The 15217-nt window shown below is 54.6% G+C and overlaps 1 protein-coding gene across 1 annotated transcript; it reads left to right on the top strand.

Annotated features, from left to right (window-relative positions):
* The first annotated feature begins 5172 nt into the window (after positions 1–5172).
* On the top strand, positions 5173–8381 carry LOC149428593 (E3 ubiquitin/ISG15 ligase TRIM25-like). The gene has a single exon (XM_089667217.1). The coding sequence runs from the start codon at positions 5198–5200 to the stop codon at positions 6770–6772; it is 1575 nt and encodes a 524-aa protein (XP_089523343.1). The 5' UTR covers positions 5173–5197; the 3' UTR covers positions 6773–8381.
* The last annotated feature ends 6836 nt before the right edge of the window (positions 8382–15217 follow it).

Here is a 15217-nt window from a genome sequence, read left to right as displayed (position 1 = left end):
TGGAGGATTGGTCAACGCGCCCTCTGCTGGACGAAACCCTGCGCTGCAGGCTGGAGGATTGGTCAACGCGCCCTCTGCTGGACGAAACCCTGCGCTGCAGGCTGGAGGATTGGTCAACGCTCCCTCTGCTGGACGAAACCCTGCGCTGTAGGCTGGAGGATTGGTCAACGCGCGCTCTGCTGTATGAAACCCTGCACTGCAAGCTGGAGGATTGGTCAACGCGCCCTCTGCTGGACGAAACCCTGCGCTGCAGGCTGGAGGATTGGTCAACGCGCCCTCTGCTCGAGGAAACCGTGCACTGCAGGCTGGAGGATTGGTCAACGCGCCCTCTGCTGGACGAAACCTGAGCTGCAGGCTGGAGGATTGGTCAACGCGCCCTCTGCTCGAGGAAACCGTGCACTGCAGGCTGGAGGATTGGTCAACGCGCCCTCTGCTGGAGGAAACCGTGCGCTGCAGGCTGGAGGATTGGTCAACGCGCCCTCTACTGGACGAAACCTGAGCTGCAGGCTGGAGGATTGGTCAACGCGCCCTCTGCTGGAGGAAACCGTGCGCTGCAGGCTGGAGGATTGGTCAACGCTCCCTCTGCTGGACAAAACCCTGCATTGCAGGCTGGTGGATTGGTCAACGCGCCCTCTGCTGGAGGAAACCATGCACTGCAGGCTGGAGGATTGGTCAACGCGCCCTCTGCTGGACGAAACCGTGCACTGCAGGCTGGAGGATTGGTCAACGCGCCCTCTGCTGGACGAAACCGTGCACTGCAGGCTGGATGATTGGTCAACGCGCCCTCTGCTGGACGAAACCTGAGCTGCAGACTGGAGGATTGGTCAACGCGCCCTCTGCTGGAGGAAACCGTGCACTGCAGGCTGGAGGATTGGTCAACGCGTGCTCTGCTGGACGAAACCATGCACTGCAGGCTGGAGGATTGGTCAACGCGCCCTCTGCTGGACGAAATCGTGCACTGCAGGCTGGAGGATTGCCAACAAGCCCCCTGCTGGACGAAACCCTGCGCTGCAGGCTGGAGGATTGGTCAACGCGCCCTCTGCTGGACGAAACCCTGCGCTGCAGGCTGGAGGATTGGTCAACGCGCCCTCTGCTGGACGAAACCTGAGCTGCAGGCTGGAGGATTGCCAACGCGCCCCCTGCTGGACAAAACCCTGCGCTGCAGGCTGGAGGATTGGTCAACACGCTCCCTGCTGTACGAAACCCTGCGCTGCAGGCTGGAGGATTGGTCAACGCGCCCCCTGCTGGACGAAACCCTGCGCTGCAGGCTGGAGGATTGGTCAACGCGCCCTCTGCTGGATGAAACCCTGCGCTGCAGGCTGGAGGATTGGTCAACGCGCCCTCTGCTGTACGAAACCCTGCACTGCAAGCTGGAGGATTGGTCAACGCGCCCCTCTGCTGGACGAAACCTGAGCTGCAGGCTGGAGGATTGGTCAACACGCCCTCTGCTCGAGGAAACCGTGCACTGCAGGCTGGAGGATTGGTCAATGCGCCCTCTGCTGGACGAAACCCTGCGTTGCAGGCTGGTGGATTGGTCAACGCGCCCTCTGCTGGAGGAAACCGTGTGCTGCAGGCTGGAGGATTGGTCAACGCGCCCTCTACTGGACGAAACCTGAGCTGCAGGCTGGAGGATTGGTCAACGCGCCCTCTGCTGGAGGAAACCGTGCGCTGCAGCCTGGAGGATTGGTCAACGCTCCCTCTGCTGGACAAAACCCTGCATTGCAGGCTGGTGGATTGGTCAACGCGCCCTCTGCTGGAGGAAACCGTGCACTGCAGGCTGGAGGATTGGTCAACGCGCGCTCTGCTGGACGAAACCATGCACTGCAGGCTGGAGGATTGGTCAACGCGCCCTCTGCTGGACGAAACCGTGCACTGCAGGCTGGAGGATTGGTCAACGCGCACTCTGCTGGACGAAACCATGCACTGCAGGCTGGAGGATTGGTCAACGCGCACTCTGCTGGACGAAACCATGCACTGCAGGCTGGAGGATTGCCAACAAGCCCCCTGCTGGACGAAACCCTGCGCTGCAGGCTGGAGGATTGGTCAACGCGCCCTCTGCTGGACGAAACCTGAGCTGCAGACTGGAGGATTGGTCAACGCGCCCTCTGCTGGAGGAAACCGTGCACTGCAGGCTGGAGGATTGGTCAACGCGCCCTCTGCTGGACGAAACCATGCACTGCAGGCTGGAGGATTGGTCAACGCGCCCTCTGCTGGACAAAACCGTGCACTGCAGGCTGGAGGATTGCCAACAAGCCCCCTGCTGGACGAAACCCTGCGCTGCAGGCTGGAGGATTGGTCAACGCGCCCTCTGCTGGAGGAAACCGTGCACTGCAGGCTGGAGGATTGGTCAACGCGCCCTCTGCTGGACGAAACCCTGAGCTGCAGGCTGGAGGATTGGTAAAGGCGCCCTCTGCTGGACGAAACCATGCGCTGCAGGCTGGAGGATTGCCAACAAGCCCCCTGCTGGACGAAACCCTGCGCTGCAGGCTGGAGGATTGGTCAACGCGCCCTCTGCTGGATGAAACCTGAGCTGCAGGCTGGAGGATTGCCAACGCGCCCCCTGCTGGACAAAACCCTGCGCTGCAGGCTGGAGGATTGGTCAACACGCTCCCTGCTGTACGAAACCCTGTGCTGCAGGCTGGAGGATTGGTCAACGCGCCCTCTGCTGGATGAAACCGTGCACTGCAGGCTGGAGGATTGGTCAACGCGCCCTCTGCTGGACGAAACCCTGAGCTGCAGGCTGGAGGATTGGTAAAGGCGCCCTCTGCTGGACGAAACCATGCGCTGCAGGCTGGAGGATTGCCAACAAGCCCCCTGCTGGACGAAACCCTGCGCTGCAGGCTGGAGGATTGGTCAACGCGCCCTCTGCTGGATGAAACCTGAGCTGCAGGCTGGAGGATTGCCAACGCGCCCCCTGCTGGACAAAACCCTGCGCTGCAGGCTGGAGGATTGGTCAACACGCTCCCTGCTGTACGAAACCCTGTGCTGCAGGCTGGAGGATTGGTCAACGCGCCCTCTGCTGGATGAAACCCTGCGTTGCAGGCTGGTGGATTGGTCAACACGCCCTCTGCTGGACGAAACCGTGCACTGCAGGCTGGAGGATTGGTCAACGCGCCCTCTGCTGGACGAAACCTGCGCTGCAAGCTGGAGGATTGGTCAACGCGCCCTTTGCTGGACGAAACCTGCGGTGCAGGCTGGAGGATTGGTCAATGTTCCCTTTGCTGGACGAAACCCTGCGCTTTAGGCTGGAGGATTGGTCAACGCGCCCTCTGCTGGACGAAACCCTGCGCTGCAGGCTGGAGGATTGGTCAACGCGCCCTCTGCTGGAGGAAACCCTGCGCTGCAGGTTGGAGGATTGGTCAACGCGCCCTCTGCTGGATGAAACCTTGCGCTGCAGGCTGGAGGATTGGTCAACGCACCCTCTGCTGGACGAAACCCTGCGCTGCAGGCTGGAGGATTGGTCAACACGTCCCCTGCTGTACGAAACCCTGCGCTGCAGGCTGGAGGATTGGTCAACGCGCCCTCTGCTGGACGAAACCCTGCGCTGCAGGCTGGAGGATTGGTCAACACGTCCCCTGCTGTACGAAACCCTGCGCTGCAGGCTGGAGGATTGGTCAACGCGCCCTCTGCTGGACGAAACCCTGCGCTGCAGGCTGGAGGATTGGTCAACAGGTCCCCTGCTGTACGAAATCGTCGCTGAATGATGGAGGATTGGTCAACACGCCCTCTGCTGGCACTCAGGGCTCACTGACCTCTGTCCCTGGTCAGGTCCCCCCTCTCTCAGTCATCAGTCAGGTACACAGTGCACATTCACACCTGAGCCATCTGAAGGACTCCCCTCATATTCTCTACATGGTTCTCACCTGGGGGTGGTGTCACTGGAAGCCCAAAGTACATGGCCTTCTACCAGGGGCGGACTGACCATTTGGAAACTCGGGCACTGCCCGAGGGCCCAGGGTCAGTAGGGGGTCCTATTGGATGCCCCTGGTACCTTTTTCATAGGCTTTTTTGAGTTTGGGCAAGGACACAGGGGGCCCCATGATCCCCTATTGCCCAGGGGCCCCATGAGTTGTCAGTCCGCCCCTGCCTTCTACAGAGTAGTCCCTTCAGACTTCAATGGTCCCTATAGACTTCAGTGATCCCTATAGACTTCAGTGGTCCCTTCAGACTTCAGTGGTCCCTATAGACTTCAGTGGTCCCTTCAGACTTCAGTGGTCCCTATAAACTTCAATGGTCCCTTCAGACTTCAGTGGTCCCTACAGACTTCAGTGGTCCCTATAAACTTCAATGGTCCCTATAGACTTGAATAGGACAAACACGCACAGAAAGCAGCGGAAGAAGCTGAAGTGTGACCCGAGCATTAAAGTGGCTGTGAACCCTCCATATCCCCAGTGAGGTGACCGGCCTCAGGTGACACAGAGAGGAAAACAAATCCTCCTGCATACGTTGTACCTGTTTATCTGCAGTATTTTCTCCTCTACATCCATTCACAGTCCAGAATTTATAAAGCTTGTCTGAGGTTCAGACAAAAGGGGGCGGAAAGCTGAAATTAGACTTTGAAGAGCGCAGTGAGGAGAGCTCTGGGAGTTGATTGGAGGGAAGGGACACCCCCCCCTCCACACAGGAACAGAGCTGAGGCTGCCAATCACAGGTTGTGTGCTGGAGGTCCCTCCCCTGTCACCCTTTATCTCTTGGTGTCAGGAAAACTTGTCAGGAGTGACTCATGCTGATAGGACAGGAAGGAGGCAGCATACAGAAATGACACTCAGTGCTCTGGATTAGGACAAGTACACACTACATAGGGATGTGCTTTGTTCATGTTTCATGTCTGCGGATTACAACCACTTTATGGATGGGAACCCCTCTGAAGAAGGCAACTCCAGGCAGCCATCATACACCTAGGCTGGCAGGTTCTCTCTCTCTGCAGCCTCCATGTTGAGGTTTTCCATGTCCCTCACATGTATTCAGCAGCAGGTTGGCAGTGACAACCCTTTTTTATGATGTGGAATTGTGACCTTATCTCTCTGTATCCCGGGACGACAAAGGCAAACAAATATTACCCTGAACATAAACTTGACTAAAGGTGGAGCTCACCTCTCATTATCCAAACAAGCTAAAGTCCAGCTGATCGAAACTGTACAAGGAGATAAAAGCTCTCTGCAGGCTCTTCACCACTTCTTCTCCCAGTCCCTCCACCATGGCGTCATCTGACACCGAGGAGAAACTCGTCTGCTCCAACTGCCACAACACCAGCGAGGACCCGGTGAAGGTGAAAAATGAACACAACTTCTGTTGGGTCTGCATTGACTGCGTGCTGGACACCCAGAAGGGCTCCGGAGGTTCCAAGTGTCTGGAGTCCCGGAGGGAGGGTCATGAGCACCTTGTTATGCAAAGGACTGTGAGCCACCTGAGCAGGTCGGAATTCCTCCACAGTTCTCTGACGGAGCGGAGCGGGATCTTCTGCACTTACTGCGTCACCACTCAGGTACCAGCAGTGAAGTCATGTCTGATGTGTGAAGCTTCTCTGTGTGATGTCCACTTACAAGTCCACAGCAAGTCGGCTGAGCACATCTTACTGGAGCCCACCACTCACTTAGCCAACAGGAAATGTTCAACCCACAAGAAGATCCTGGAGTATTACTGTACGGAGGACAATACCTGCATCTGCGTGTCCTGCCTGCTGTTTGGGCCCCACCAGGGCCACCGTGTGGACACCCTCGACGTGGTCTCCGACAAGAAGAAGGAGCGGCTGAGATATCTCCTGAAAAACTTCACCTCAAAGAGAGAGGAGACTGAGAAAAGAGTGAAGAGCGGGCAGGAGCGCAAGAAGGAGGCTCAGGAGAAAGCGGCTGGAGTGACGGACAAGGTCAGCGCCCTCTTCAGAGACATCCGCAAACAGCTGGACACTTTGGAGAAGAGAGTCCACACTGAGATTTCCAGGCAGGAGGGTCAAGTGTCTCTCTCTGTCTCCAATCTGATCCAACAGATGGAAGTGAAGAACCAGGAGCTGTCTAGGAAGATCCGACACCTGGAAGAGCTGTGTGACATGGCGGATTCCTTCATGGTTATCCAAGAGGAAGAATCGGAGAGCGAGGCCTTCAGTAATACAGAGGAAGGAGAGAACGACAGCAGAGAGAGATATTACAAACAGATCTGGAAGAGAGGCCTGGACGAGGGGCTGGTCTCCGTCACCTTACACACTGGCCTGGCGGGTATAGTAACCAACGTCAGAAAGAGGATCAATCTGCAAGGCTCAGCCGACGTCCTACTGGACATGAACAGTGCTGGGAACGAAGTACACATATCTGGGGACCTGAAAACTGCCACCTGGTCACACATCAACCAAAACCGCACCGATCTGCCGGGGAGGTTCCAGTACGATCAAGTCCTGAGCACCAGAAGCTTCTCCTCCGGGCGACATTACTGGGAGGTGGAGACCAGCGACTCTGGGGTGTGGTTCTTGGGGGTGAGCTACCCTACTATCAACAGAAAGGGGCGCCAGTCGTGGATTGGGGACAATGACAAGTCTTGGTGTCTGCGCAGATACGACAACGTCCAATATTCTGTCATACACGATGGGAAGTGGATCCAGTTACCCCACACCGTGTCCTGCCAGTTACTGGGGATCTACCTGGATTATGAGGCCGGACAACTGTCCTTCTACGAGCTCTGTGACCCCATCCGACACCTCCATACCTTCTCTGCCACCTTCATCGAGCCCCTCCATGCTGCATTCAGTGTCTACAAGTCCTGGATACGGATCAGAAGCTAGGAATACCCTACAGGAATAGCCCTACCCCCTTCCAGGCAGTTCCTCAGGGGTTCCCAGGAATGACCACAGTCCTGCCTATGAGACATGCTGGGGTTTGTGGTTCTTCAGCAGGTAGAGCTTGGCTTGTTTAATGGCTCACATTGCTTTCATAGATGAATCATCTCAATCCAAACTACAGGCTGGTGATGCTTTCCACCCCCCATTACCCCTGTAAAGTGGATTCACAGACAGAACCTATGGAAGAGTTCATAATCCCTCTCCGCCCCTCTGGGGAGATCTCCCTTCACTTCCTGTCCTGGAGATGTAAGGAAGTCTACCCAAGGTCAGGGAGTATCCCATGGAAAACAGTTGTCTCCTGAACAGCAGCCCCCATCATTTTCAGGTTTAATATTTTGTATCATTTTCAGTCTTGGTGACAAACAGAGTCAATCTCTCCAGCAGGGACACAATGACATCCTGACAGAGGGTCTAACCCTTCCACACTCCATCCAAAAAGGAAAAAAAAAGTTTTGCCTTTACATGCACTTTCTGCGGTGAACTGTCACTTCCCGTGAGTTGTGGTTTTCATTGAATTCATTATTGTCAGTGACTCGTCTCCTGTGTGTGGGGTCTCCATACCGTTGTATCAGATTGGGGTTCATCACGTAGAAGATCTAGGAATGTGTCTGATACATCTTCCTGGGGGTGGATATGGACTGATGGTGCCTGATACATCTTCCTGGGAGTGGATATGGACTGATGGTGCCTGATACATCTTCCTGGGGGCGGATATTGGCTGATAGTGCCTGATACATCTTCCTGGGGGCGGATATGGACTGATGGTGCCTGATACATCTTCCTGGGGGCGGATATGGACTGATGGTGCCTGATACATCTTCCTGGGGGCGGATATGGACTGATGGTGCCTGATACATCTTCCTGGGGGTGGATATGGACTGATGGTGCCTGATACATCTTCCTGGGGGCGGATATGGACTGATGGTGCCTGATACATCTTCCTGGGGGCGGATATGGACTGATGGTGCCTGATACATCTTCCTGGGGGCGGATATGGACTGATGGTGCCTGATACATCTTCCTGGGGGTGGATATGGACTGATGGTGCCTGATACATCTTCCTGGGAGTGGATATGGACTGATGGTGCCTGATACATCTTCCTGGGGGCAGATATTGGCTGATGGTGCCTGATACATCTTCCTGGGGGTAGATATGGACTGACGTTGCCTCATACATCTTCCTTGGGGTTGGAAATGGACTGACAGTGCCTCATACATCTTCCTGGGGGTGGATATGGACTGATGGTGTCTGATACATCTTCCGGGGGGCATATATGAACTGATGGTGTCTGATACATCTTCCTGGGGGTAGATATGGACTGACAGTGCCTCATACATCTTCCTGGGGGTTGGAAATGGACTGACAGTGCCTCATACATCTTCAGGGGGGGGAGGGAGAATGGACTGGCTTCTCCATTTCCTATCTGTGCAATGCTCTGACATCTCCAGTGATTCTGCTATTGTAATATAATCTTTATTGTCAGGAATACATTACCGCTACTGTTACTAATACTGGATAATAATAATGGAGGGATAGAAGGGGTGAGCTGGGGGAGGGGGTGATGGAGGGATACAAGAGATAGAAGGGGTGAGCTGGGGGAGGGGGTGATGGAGGGATACAAGAGATAGAAGGGGTGAGCTGGGGGAGGGGTGATGGAGGGATACAAGAGATAGAAGGGGTGAGCTGGGGGAGGGGGTGATGGAGGGATACAAGAGATAGAAGGGGTGAGCTGGGGGAGGGGGTGATGGAGGGATACAAGAGATAGAAGGGGTGAGCTGGGGGAGGGGGTGATGGAGGGATACAAGAGATAGAAGGGGTGAGCTGGGGGAGGGGGTGATGGAGGGATACAAGAGATAGAAGGGGTGAGCTGGGGGAGGGGGTGATGGAGGGATACAAGAGATAGAAGGGGTGAGCTGGGGGAGGGGGTGATGGAGGGATACAAGAGATAGAAGGGGTGAGGTGGGGGAGGGGGTGATGGAGGGATACAAGAGAAACAGGGGGTGAGCTGGGGGAGGGGGTGATGGAGGGATACAAGAGATACAGGGGGTGAGCTGGGGGAGGGGGTGATGGAGGGATACAAGAGATACAGGGGGTGAGCTGGGGGAGGGGGTGATGGAGGGAAACGGGAAAGTGAGGGAGAGAGACAGGCAGGAGGGGAGAGATGGAGGAGAGGGGGAAGGGAGGAGGAGTCACAGGGGGAAGGGTAGGGAGCATGGAGACGTGGCAGAGATAAGGGGAGGGGGAGGGGGAGGAGAGAATATTTTCAGAGATTAATGACTTTCCAGAAAATACAATAAAATGTCTTTATCTGTAAGCTCCGCCCCCTAGAGGGGCCAGGAGCCATAATTCCATGCAGTACCTCTATACAACCAGCAGAGGGCGTGGCATATCTTCGTAATTCCAAGCAGGGCAATGGTTACAATGTGGATTGGACTGATAGGTTCCTGCAGGTCATGTGATGAATCGATCTGTGTGCTCTGTATTCTGACCAATCACCCAATAAATCTACATTCAGTGACACCGTCTGATGGATTTGTCTTCGTTGTCCTGTGAAGATACACCTTCCCATCCACCGATAATAACCCGCCATTCACAGACAAGCGGTTTGTTGATTGGATGACATCATGCATTGCCTGTAGTACAGGGGAAACTCTAACCATACCTAAAGAACTGGTGAGGAGGGGGACATCCTGTTCATTCTGTTGTCTGTGCCGTGATTGGGCAGATTTCCCCATGTTTCCTCTGCTGGTGACAATGGACAGGAAATGAGGGGAAATCTCCAGATGGGGACACAGCAACAAGAATGTGATGGAGGCGGGACCTTCCCTGCTCCATACAACAGGGTACAGCTGGGCTTTCCTGATTGGTCGGAGAGTGAGTGAAGGTGGTCCCAGTGGGTCCTGAGGTCAGGCAGATCGATGTCCGGGTCACAGCTCGACCGCAAGATTGTATCTGCTTCTCCATCAGCCAAAATGGACAGTGTAGCCATGATGGCACAAATGGAGAACTCCGCCCCCTCCGGAAGGAGCTCAGGGGACGGGCACAGTCTATCTGCCTTGAGTGAACCCACCCCAGTATATAGGGTGCAGGGGTCAGGACTGTGTATTGTACAACACAAGGTATGGGGTGCAGGGGTCAGGACTGTGTATTGTACAACACGAGGTATAGGGTGCAGGGGTCAGGACTATGTATTGTACAACACAGGGTATAGGGTGCAGGGGTCAGGACTGTGTATTGTACAACACAAGTTATAGGGTGCAGGGGTCAGGACTGTGTATTGTACAACACGAGGTACGGGGTGCAGGGGTCAGGACTGTGTATTGTACAACACAAGGTATAGGGTGCAGGGGTCAGGACTGTGTATTGTACAACACAAGGTATGGGGTGCAGGGGTCAGGACTGTGTATTGTACAACACAAGGTATAGGGTGCAGGGGTCAGGACTGTGTATTGTACAACACAAGGTATGGGGTGCAGGGGTCAGGACTGTGTATTGTACAACACAAGGTATAGGGTGCAGGGGTCAGGACTGTGTATTGTACAACACAAGGTATGGGGTGCAGGGGTCAGGACTGTGTATTGTACAACACGAGGTATGGGGTGCAGGGGTCAGGACTGTGTATTGTACAACACAAGGTATGGGGTGCAGGGGTCAGGACTGTGTATTGTACAACACAAGGTATGGGGTGCAGGGGTCAGGACTATGTATTGTACAACACAAGGTATGGGGTGCAGGGGTCAGGACTGTGTATTGTACAACACAAGGTATGGGGTGCAGGGGTCAGGACTATGTATTGTACAACACAAGGTACAGGGTGCAGGGGTCAGGACTGTGTATTGTACAACACAAGGTACAGGGTGCAGGGGTCAGGACTGTGTATTGTACAACACAAGGTATAGGGTGCAGGGGTCAGGACTATGTATTGTACAACACGAGGTATAGGGTGCAGGGGTCAGGACTATGTATTGTACAACACAAGGTATGGGGTGCAGGGGTCAGGACTGTGTATTGTACAACACAAGGTATGGGGTGCAGGGGTCAGGACTATGTATTGTACAACACGAGGTATAGGGTGCAGGGGTCAGGACTATGTATTGTACAACACAAGGTACAGGGTGCAGGGGTCAGGACTATGTATTGTACAACACAGGGTATAGGGTGCAGGGGTCAGGACTGTGTATTGTACAACACAAGTTATAGGGTGCAGGGGTCAGGACTGTGTATTGTACAACACGAGGTACGGGGTGCAGGGGTCAGGACTGTGTATTGTACAACACAAGGTATGGGGTGCAGGGGTCAGGACTGTGTATTGTACAACACAAGGTATAGGGTGCAGGGGTCAGGACTGCGTATTGTACAACACAAGGTATAGGGTGCAGGGGTCAGGACTGCGTATTGTACAACACAAGGTATAGGGTGCAGGGGTCAGGACTACGTATTGTACAACACAAGGTATAGGGTGCAGGGGTCAGGACTGTGTATTGTACAACACAAGGTATAGGGTGCAGGGGTCAGGACTGTGTATTGTACAACACAAGGTATGGGGTGCAGGGGTCAGGACTGTGTATTGTACAACACAAGGTATAGGGTGCAGGGGTCAGGACTGTGTATTGTACAACACAAGGTACAGGGTGCAGGGGTCAGGACTGTGTATTGTACAACACAAGGTATAGGGTGCAGGGGTCAGGACTGTGTATTGTACAACACAAGGTATGGGGTGCAGGGGTCAGGACTGTGTATTGTACAACACAGGGTATAGGGTGCAGGGGTCAGGACTGTGTATTGTACAACACAAGGTATAGGGTGCAGGGGTCAGGACTGTGTATTGTACAACACAAGGTATGGGGTGCAGGGGTCAGGACTGTGTATTGTACAACACAAGGTATAGGGTGCAGGGGTCAGGACTGTGTATTGTACAACACAAGGTATAGGGTGCAGGGGTCAGGACTGTGTATTGTACAACACAAGGTATAGGGTGCAGGGGTCAGGACTGTGTATTGTACAACACAGGGTATAGGGTGCAGGGGTCAGGACTGTGTATTGTACAACACAAGGTATGGGGTGCAGGGGTCAGGACTGTGTATTGTACAACACAAGGTATAGGGTGCAGGGGTCAGGACTGTGTATTGTACAACACAAGGTATAGGGTGCAGGGGTCAGGACTGTGTATTGTACAACACAAGGTATGGGGTGCAGGGGTCAGGACTGTGTATTGTACAACACAAGGTATAGGGTGCAGGGGTCAGGACTGTGTATTGTACAACACAAGGTATAGGGTACAGGGGTCAGGACTGTGTATTGTACAACACAAGGTATAGGGTGCAGGGGTCAGGACTATGTATTGTACAACACAAGGTATAGGGTGCAGGGGTCAGGACTGTGTATTGTACAACACAAGGTATAGGGTGCAGGGGTCAGGACTGTGTATTGTACAACACAAGGTATAGGGTGCAGGGGTCAGGACACAAGGTATGGGGTGCAGGGGTCAGGACTGTGTATTGTACAACACAAGGTATAGGGTGCAGGGGTCAGGACTGTGTATTGTACAACACAAGGTATAGGGTTTGTATAGGACAACCAATAGGATCCCAGCGTCTATGAGCCAGCCTATATGGACAATATTAGATTTTCTATCAGCCCAGCGCCCCTATAGAAGGATTCGGGACCCGGACATCTCTAATTATTAATACTGATCCCAATACTTTGTGTAATGTTTCTCATTAAGCAGTATGGCAGTGTGATTGGTCATGTGGCCGGTGACATCACCAATTGTGGAACAAGAGAAGGTGCAATGGTAATTGAGCAGCTGAGAGTCTCGGCTCTGAGAGAAACCATTAACATGCTGGGGTCTATAATGTGAGCTTAGGGGTCCACCACCTCCAGCCACTATGACTGGGTGAACCCACATTTGGCTCCGATCACCCGGCCTCCAGGGCATAGTCCTGTCACCATATGATGGAAGACAATCTGATATGGACTGGAGACCCAATAATAGAACCGATGGCGGGGAAGACTGGAATGGCGTGTGGTGGAGTTCACTAGGAAATGTAAGGATGGGACGGATTGTTCCAGGAAGGAGGTGGCGCAGGAGTACACTCGCACCAGGCCCAGAACATTAGTACAATCCCTTCATGTCAGCACTTCACTACGATGACATCCAAGACATAGAATGTTCTGGAGCTTCTGTGGAAACAGCCAAAAGAAATTGCCTGGAAGGAAAAACCAATAAGAATGGGACATCTATTTCTGCTTTGAACCCGCCCTGAACCACGCCCCAAACCCCACCCTACCCCACCAGGTCATCAATTACCAATACTATCCAGGTTTCCACCTCTGACAGTGACATATACTGCCTCCATGTGGAAGCTTCAGAAACTGCTGGTTTAAATCACTACTCTGGTGGCACCTGGTGGACAATGTGGAAATGACAGTTAGTAAAATTTGGGAAAACGTGACCAGAACATCAAAGGGCAGAATTATTGTACACAAATGTGAGCGAGGGTCCCGGGATCTCATACTGGAAACAGCAGGATCAGTGAGCACATTCTATTGGATTAGATTAGCCACTCCCCCCACAGTAATAGGGACTCCCCCACAGCTCACAGTAATAGTGATTACCCCCACAGAGCTCACAGTAATTGGGACCCTCCCCCACAGGGATAGGGACTCCCCCCCCCACAGAGCTCACAGTAATAGTGACTCCCCCCACAGAGCTCACAGTAATAGTGACTCCTCCCACAGTAATAGGGACTCCTCCCACAGAGCTCACAGTAATAGGGACTTCCCCCACAGAGCTCACAGTAATAGGGACTCCCCCCACAGAGCTCACAGTAATAGGGACTCCCCCCACAGAGCTCACAGTAATAGGGACTCCCCCCCACAGAGCTCACAGTAATAGGGACTCCCCCCACAGAGCTCACAGTAATAGGGACTCCCCCCACAGAGCTCACAGTAATAGGGACTCCCCCCACAGAGCTCACAGTAATTGGGACACTCCCCCACAGAGCTCACAGTAATTGGGACACTCCCCCACAGGGATAGGGCCTCCCCCTCCCTCACAGGGATAGGGACTTCTCCCCTATATCATCATTAAAGAGGAAACCTTTCCATGGAGGGCACTGGGGGGTGTAGAACTGTACAGCTCCCGACATCTTGTCATGAGTGGCGGCATCCAACGAATTGCTCAGACAAGGTTGTGAGTTGAAGGAAGAGGCATTGACTCATTGCTGGACTGATCCCCTGATCATCCAATGGGGGGGGCACTCCTCATCAATGGATGGGGGATGGGAGAGGAGACTTGGGCCTAATGCAGGTAAGACTACACTAACAAAGTGATCATTTCATTGCCGAGTCCAGAAGAACATACAAAGCTGTTACCTGGGATGGATAGGCCCCCCCTGTGCTGGGCACGGACCCCACTTCCCATCACACCTTGCCTGACAACACATAGATATCCAGGGGGTGACCAGTAAATACAGGTATCTGTGGTAGAGAAGAGCCGTGATCAGGGGGAATGCAGTGAGATGGCAACATGAGGGTACCAAGGGGGGGCAACAACGCAGAGGAGGCAAGACAGGTGTGAAAGGAGGGACGTACCAAGAAGGGGGGGGTGTCAAGCACAGGTGTTCAGGAGGGACGTACCAAGCCGAGGGGGGGGGGCAAGCGCAGGTGTTCAGGAGGGACGTACCAAGCCGAGGGGGGCCAGCGCAGGTGTTCAGGAGGGACGTACCAAGCCGAGGGGGGCCAGCGCAGGTGTTCAGGAGGGACGTACCAAGCCGAGGGGGGCCAGCGCAGGTGTTCAGGAGGGACGTACCAAGCCGAGGGGGGCCAGCGCAGGTGTTCAGGAGGGACGTACCAAGCCGAGGGGGGCCAGCGCAGGTGTTCAGGAGGGACGTACCAAGCCGAGGGGGGCCAGCGCAGGTGTTCAGGAGGGACGTACCAAGCCGAGGGGGGCCAGCGCAGGTGTTCAGGAGGGACGTACCAAGCCGAGGGGGGCCAGCGCAGGTGTTCAGGAGGGACGTACCAAGCCGAGGGGGGCCAGCGCAGGTGTTCAGGAGGGACGTACCAAGCCGAGGGGGGCCAGCGCAGGTGTTCAGGAGGGACGTACCAAGCCGAGGGGGGCCAGCGCAGGTGTTCAGGAGGGACGTACCAAGCCGAGGGGGGCCAGCGCAGGTGTTCAGGAGGGACGTACCAAGCCAAGGGGGGCCAGCGCAGGTGTTCAGGAGGGACGTACCATGAGTAGAAGGGGGCGAGTGCAGGTGTTCAGGAGGGATGTACCATGAGTAGAGGGGGGCGAGAGCAGGTGTTCAGGAGGGACGTACCATGAGTAGAGGGGGGCGAGTGCAGGTGTTCAGGAGGGACGTACCAAGGAGAGGGGAGCGAGTGCA

Source organism: Staurois parvus, unplaced genomic scaffold (genome assembly GCF_062004578.1).
Source record: "Staurois parvus isolate SC_StPar_1 unplaced genomic scaffold, SC_StPar_1.0 ptg003106l, whole genome shotgun sequence".
In the NCBI taxonomy this organism is placed as follows: domain Eukaryota; kingdom Metazoa; phylum Chordata; class Amphibia; order Anura; family Ranidae; genus Staurois; species Staurois parvus.
Note: the sequence above shows the minus strand (reverse complement) of the source record. Positions and strands in the feature narration are given on the sequence as shown.

Excerpts from the sequence above, each read along its gene's own strand:
- LOC149428593 (XM_089667217.1), top strand. The coding sequence starts at position 5,198 with ATGGCGTCATCTGACACCGAGGAGAAACTCGTCTGCTCCAACTGCCAC.